The sequence below is a fragment of the Oncorhynchus nerka genome, linkage group LG10 (genome assembly GCF_034236695.1).
Source record: "Oncorhynchus nerka isolate Pitt River linkage group LG10, Oner_Uvic_2.0, whole genome shotgun sequence".
Taxonomy (NCBI): Eukaryota; Metazoa; Chordata; class Actinopteri; order Salmoniformes; family Salmonidae; genus Oncorhynchus; species Oncorhynchus nerka.
The window spans coordinates 64,158,863-64,166,298 of NC_088405.1; the positions used below are offsets into that span (position 1 = coordinate 64,158,863).

The 7,436-nt window shown below is 36.6% G+C and overlaps 1 protein-coding gene across 1 annotated transcript; it reads right to left on the bottom strand.

Moving 5' to 3' along the window:
- Positions 1–518: 518 nt before the first annotated feature.
- Positions 519–2,175, bottom strand: LOC115136460 (olfactory receptor 1496-like). The gene has a single exon (XM_029672040.2). It carries the CDS (start codon positions 2,113–2,115, stop codon positions 1,141–1,143), a length of 975 nt encoding a protein of 324 aa, XP_029527900.2. The 5' UTR covers positions 2,116–2,175; the 3' UTR covers positions 519–1,140.
- Between the last annotated feature and the right edge of the window lie 5,261 nt (positions 2,176–7,436).

A 7,436-nucleotide genomic window follows, 5' to 3' on the forward strand; every position in this document is an offset into this window, starting at 1 on the left:
ATCTGTAGACACCTCCGCCACACCTTCATTTCTTAAATCTCCACCCTGAGCCAACGGGTGAATAGCATGCTAATTCTCATGCTTAAATTCAAGGTCAGAATATGCATAGAGATAAAAGTACATCAAAAGGAATTACTTTCCATTTGCGTGTGCTTACCCTGGGTTGGAATCGGGGTCAATGTGAATAGCACATCAATGCAAGGGCTCCCAATCATCATTACTAACATCAGCCATTTGTCAAGCAAAGTAAAACTTTCAGAAATTATGGATTTACAGCCAGTCTATATTTTCCATTTCGATCATTACAAACTCTTGTATTCGTTTATACATACCGCAGATAACCCATGATTTAGGTTGATGATTGATATTTCCAAAATAAAGGTAATCGCACACAAAAAACACAGTTGTTTAATCTGGTACTTTTCATTTTTATTATTAAATTGACAGAGAAATCCATGAAATATATATAAGTTACAATTATTGTTCATCACTTATTCTGTCTCATTCTCTATGTACAGTAGGCCTCAGACTAAAATGTAGTCTGGTGACTGATGCGGCTGTATGCTGTATAAGATATTAAATATAAAACCTAGACTTGACTAAGAAAACCCACATGGAGCCCTTTTTTGACCAATTGTGTATTTAGATACATACATAAATGATTACAGCTAAACACAAATCAACAGAGGTGAAGGGCAGCTCTCTGAGACAGGGAAGACAGTGGCAGAAATAGTTCTAATCAAAGCAGTAATCATACTAATAATGATGACAACATGAAAATATACACTATTGTGGATTACAGATGCTTTTCATTGTTTTCATACACTTTATTTATAGTGACTTTAGAACTAAAATAATGTCTACAGCATAATTGTAGGTCTACATGGTGGTTTTGAAAAGTATATTCACAAATGTGAAGTGTAAATATCCCATTAAATTCTGTTATAATAGGGTTCATGTAAAGCTCGACAGGCTCCACCTACATCTTGATGAGACATTTACATACAGTATCTGTTTCATGTACATCTTGCCATAATTGCACGTTGCAGTTTTTCAGTGACATTGCTTTTACTTTAACAATTTATTCATTATTCTCATGAAAACTTTGTCTACAGGACTAGAACTGTGTTTAACCCATTTTTAACAGGAGGCCAACCTGTTAGACACACAGCATATTTTTAAGACATGTGTTCTGATGGCTTGATTGGCCATTCCGTAAATTGCAGGGTTTATCAATGGTGTAAGCAATGGATAGTATAGTGACATGATGATCCGAACCATAAAAGATGTCCCACTCATGTTAAATCTACTTTGAGCTATTTCAAAAAACGCTCCAATAGAGTAGTTTATTACTGAAAGTAAATGAGGGATGCACGTTTTCAGTGCTTTTACCTGAGATTCTTTCGAGGATTTCAGACAGACCCTGAAAATGTGTGCATATGAGAATATAATCATGAGGAGCTGTGGGATCATAAAGAAAGCTATTAGCACAAGTCCTACAATACTATGGTAAGATGTAGTAGAACACGCATTTTTCACCAATTCAAAATTGACACAAAACAATTTAAAATGAATGAACCTCCCACAAAACCTCAATCTCAAAGTAAAGCCGAAGTACATCAGAAAGAGAGAAAAGGGATATAGCCATGCCAATGCAATAAGTTTACACATCTTGGGAATAGACATGATGCTGTGATAATGTAGTGGATGACAGATGGCAACATACCGGTCATATCCCATGACAGCCAAAATATGAAATTCAACCGCTGCATATGTATGTACCCAATAGATTTGTATTAGACACCATGGCAACGATATCTCATATGTCTCAGACAAAAGTAGAATCAGAGTCGAGGGAAGAAATCCAGTGCTGCCGTATAGTCCGTTAGCAGCTAAGTTACATATGAACACGTACATGGGTTGATGCAGAGCTCTCTGACAGCATATCACAGCAATCAGCAGCAAATTGAAAGAGATGATCAAAATATACAACAACATAAATATCGAAAACGGCAGGTACTTGTTATTTTCCATGACAGCATACGCAGTCATGGTAAATACTGTTACAGATGTGTTGTCCATGTTTGTCTTGAATTCTGAAAAGACAAGAAACATTGCCTTTATACAACTCAACCCTTCAGAAAGTATTTATACCACTTGTCTATTACACATTTTGTTACATCCTGAATTCAAAATGGATGAAGTATATTTTATTCTCACCCATCCACCCACCCTATTATGACAAAGTGAAAACATTTTTATACATTGTTTTGCAAATGTATAGAAAATGTAATGCAGAAATATCTCATTTACATAAGCTACCGTTCAAAAGTTTGGGGTCACTAAGAAATGTCCTTGTTTTTTAAAGAAAAGCACATTTTTTGTCCTTTAAAATAACATAAAATTGATCAGAAATACAGTGTAGATATTGTTAATGTTGTAAATGACTATTGTAGCTGGAAACTGCTGGAAATATCTACATAGGCGTACAGAGGCTCATTATCAGCAATCATCACTCCTGTGTTCCAATGGCACATTGTGTTAGCTAATCCAAGTTGATCATTTTAAAAGGTTAGTTGATCATTAGAAAACCCTTTTGCAATTATGTTGGCACAGCTGAAAACTGTTGTTCTGATTAAAGAAGCAATAAAACTGGCCTTCTTGTTGAGTATCTGGAGCATCAGCATTTGTGGGTTCAATTACAGGTTCAAAATGGCCAGAAACAAATAACTTTCTTCTGAAACTCATCATTCTGTTCTTGTTCTGAGAAATGAAGGCTATTCCATGTGAGAAATTGCCAAGAAACTGAAGATTTCGTATAATGCTGTGTACTACTCCCTTCACAGAACAGCGCAAACTGGCTCTAACCAGAATAGAAAGAGGAGTGAGAGGCCCCGTGCACAACTGAGCAAGGGAACAAGTACATTAGAGTATCTAGTTTGAGAAACATACACCACACAAGTCTTCAACTGGCAGCTTCATTAAATAGTACCTGCAAAACACCAATCTCAATGTCAACAGTGAAGAGGCGACTCCGAGATGCTGGCTTTCTAGGCAGAGTTGCAAAGATAAAGCCATATCTCAGGCTGGCCAATAAAAATAAAAGATTAAGATGGGCAAAAGAACACAGACACGGACAGAGGAACTCTGCCTAGAAGGCCAGCATCCCGGAGTCGCCTCTTCACTGTTGACGTTGAGACTGGTGTTCTGTGGGTAAAACACACATAAATAAGATAAAACATGAAATTGTCTTCATTTATTCTTCATCGAAATAACTTATTATTCTCAACAACCTTTAAATTCCACCTAGTGCAAACACTTAGTAAATATGATTTACATTAATCTCTTATCCATTGTATGAATATGGTAATTTGATTTGTTTAATTAAAAGCATTAAGGTTCTCCCATGTTCCGACTAGCAGGGACGTCAGGGAACAATTACCTCTGAGAAGGAAGTGCATGTCATTATTCAAACTGGACAGAGAATTGTTAAAGGCCTGTTGCGGTCAAAAAGGTAATTTCCTGTGTTTTACATATATTTCCACACTATGAGGTCGGAATAATTCTATGAAATTGTGAAAATGATGTTAGTACCCTTTTAGTGTACGAACTGTTTGAAAAGACCACCTGAAATTTCTACCTGTTTTGGTGGGATGGAGTTTTGGCCAAATTAGTTATTTTTAATCTTTATTTAACAAGGCAAGTCAGTTAAGAACAAATGTTTATTTTCAATGATGGCCTCTGAACAGTGGGTTAACTGCTTTGTTCAGGGGTAGAACAACAGATTTGTACCTTGTCAGCTCGGGGATTTGATGTTGCAACCTTTCAGTTACTAGTCCAACGCTCTATCCACTAGGATACCTGCCGCCCCATGTAGACCAATAAGAAAGAGAATTCCAAACCGCTCTTCCAATAACAGCTCGTTTTCAGTTTCAGTGTTGAAAACAATCACAGTAAGGTACTTAAATGTTACACAGAAATGATTTGATAATGAACTAATGAAATGGCTTTAACTAGCCTGTATAAATACACTATTGCTAAATATCATTGTACCTTCAGACAACTTAGATCCCTAGTTATTGAATTAAACAATAATAACTCAACAGGAAATGATTCAAAACAAGGAAACAAATGTAGACAATAAACACATTTTAAAGAAAATAATTAAAGGAGAAACCATAAATTAAGAGTTATTCAGAAAACTAAAATGCAGTGTGCATGATTTACCTGTTTCTGAGAGTCTGAGAGTTAAATAAAGGTTTAATAAAAATGCAATGAAATGTACCTCTCAATCCAACACTGCTAGTGTTACACCTCCCTAGGCTGGCAGAAGTGAATGAAAATGTTGCATCAAGTGTCTTTTTTTTAAGACATGTAAAAACATGACGTCAGTTATTTGTGCAACATATTTGACTGATGTTGAGTATTCCAATCCCACAGGACACTAGCTGTAATCTGTGTGTTCCTAGACACACCGTGTCAATAACACTTTCTGAAACAATGTCAAATAGAGTAGTGACCTGACAAATATGCTTAACTGCACAAATGAATTGCATTTTAATTGATCAACTTATTTATTTAATGAGAAAAACATCTTGGTACAGGATCACACACAGTGAGCAATACTTTTGTTGGTTAGGGCCCTGACATTAAAGGGATAGTTAGTTTAAAAAAAGTGTTATCTTATGTTTGACTTAACAAGGGTGTTGTCGTTTGATCCTTATATATTCAAATCAAATCAAATCAATTTGATTTGTCACATACACATGGTTATCAGATGTTAATGCGAGTGTAGCGAAATTCTTGTGCTTCTAGTTCCGACAATGCAGTAATAACCAACGAGTAATCTAACCTAACAATTCCAAAACTACTACCTTATACACAAGTGTAAAGGGATAAAGAATATGTACATAAAGATATATGAATGAGTGATGGTACAGAACGGCATAGGCAAGATGCAGTAGATGGTATCGAGTACAGTATATACATATGAGATGAGTAATGCAGGGTATGTAAACAAAGTGGCATAGTTTAAAGTGGCTAGTGATACATGTATTACATAAAAATGCAGTAGATGATATAGAGTACAGTATATACGTATACATATGAGATAAATAATGTAGGGTATGTAAACATTATATTAGGTAGCATTGTTTAAAGTGGCTAGTGATATATTTTACATCAATTTCCATCAATTCCCATTATTAAAGTGGCTGGAGTTGATGTGTTTGGTTGCTGGTTATTGCTGGTTATTTAGAAATGTCCAGGATTTTATAATAATAATAATTACAAAAATTCATTTATTTGCATAGCACATTTAATACACAGAATGCAGCTCAAAGATTTAAATAATTGGCTAACAAACATAACAGGTCAATTTTTGGGGAAGATTCAATGAAATGTATTCAGTTTGGATGAAAAAAGCAACACCCTAGGTCAGGGCAATTCATCTATATTCTTATGGGAGCCAAGTATTGCAAGTATTCTTCCGAAGAACTATAAAAAACAGCACGCACACACACCATATAAAACACTTAAAGATCCCCGCCAGCCTCTGTAGAACCTAATTTATTACCTCATTTACTTAACAAAAGGCTCAATAGGTAGTCCAGGTGTCCTCTGACATGGCACAAGTGGGGGTGGGTATTTTCTCTTTTGTCCTCAATTGCTCCTCAATTGTTCCCCCAAGCAAGGGGGAGGCCGATGACATCACAGTACACAATCAGACCAACACCTTGAATTGCCAAACACTTAATTTTCGCAGTTGTGTCTAAACTAAAAAAAATTTTTTTTTTTAAATGTAGCCATTGAGTGTGTGTTCTTTACTGTATTTGTACTTGGAATACCGTGTTTTTAACTGGAAAAGTAAAAAAAATAGCTGGAGTGGGACTTTAAGTAAAAATCCCCTGAAAACAAAGCATTTTAGCTATGATATTTACTGTCCTAACACACGGATAGTGATACCATGGACCAACCAGCTACTTTTATTTTTGTGCTTTTGAATCAGTCTGAATGAAGTATACTTTGAATATATTTTCCTCAGTCATTGAAAGATTTCATCCTCACTCACTCTATGTACAACAGACTGTATGTTGTAAATGTCAAAAACACAATGTTGACGGCTCAGTACATCACCGGGATCAAGCTTCCTGCCATCCAGGACCTCTATACCAGGCGGTGTCAGAGGAAGGCCCTGAAAATGGTCAAAGACTCCAGCCACACTAGTCATAGACTGTTCTCTCTGCTACCGCACAGCAAGTGGTACCGGAGCGCCAAGTCTAGATCCAAGAGGCTTCTAAACAGCTACTACCCCCAAGCCATAAGACTCCTGAACAGCTAATCAAATGGCTACCCAGACTATCCCCCCCCCCCAAAAAAAAGCTGCTACTACTCTCTGTTATTATCTATGCATAGCCACTTTAATAACCCTACCTAGATGTACATAATTATCTCAATTACCCGACACCAGTGCCCCCGCACATTGACACATTGACTCTGTATCGGTACCCCCTGTATATCGCCCCACTATTGTGATTTACTGCTGCTCTTTAATTATTTGTTTTTCTTATCCCTTACCTTTTTAGGTATTTTCTCAAAACTGCATTGTTAAGGGCATGTTAGTAAGCATTTCACTGTAAGGTCTACACCTGCTGTATTCGGCGCATTTGACAAATAAAATTTGATTTGATTTGACCTAAGCTCTCATCTACAATAAGGCCCTAGCCAGGAAGGTAATGCTATATGCAGAGGTCACAAAGCGATATAGGCCTACAGTAATTTTAACCCCCTAAAACATGGGTTGCCATTGTTCGCATGGCCACATTGGGTACATGGCTCCCTTCTCCCTCCATCCAGTTCCATCAGAGTTACATCAGTGTTGTCTGACGGGAGGTAATTACTACGCTGTCCTCATCTGCTTCACCCTATCCTCCAGACACTGGCCACAGAGTGTTCCATTTGGTCGGAGTGTCCTTTAGGTCTCATCAGTGTGTGGTTTTTAATTGCTTTCCAGGGGATGAAAGTATCAAGTGGATAATGACCTCTGATAAACATGTTTATCCACTTTGCAGTTCATCAGCGATAACCCAGAAGGTACTGAGAACCCTCCAGAATGTGCACAATGTCAGAATATCCAAAATTGGATAGCAACATCTATAGTTGAAAGTTAATATACTGTAACTCTAAAGTTACATTCTCTTCATAATGACACTCTCCATAGGTCATCTGTCAATTACTAGGAAAATCAAATCCAAATCAAATGTTATTTGTCATATGCTTTGTAAACAACAGGTGTAGACTAACAGTAAAATGCTTACTTACAGGTCATTTTCCATCAATGCAGAGTTAAAGATAAAGATTTAAAAAATAAACGAGGAATAAATACACAGGGAATAATGATTAACAATAATGAGTAAAAATAACATGGCTATATACAG

Bases quoted from the DNA above. Each gene is read 5' to 3' on its own strand.
- LOC115136460 (XM_029672040.2), bottom strand. From the start codon at position 2,115: ATGTTTCTTGTCTTTTCAGAATTCAAGACAAACATGGACAACACATCT.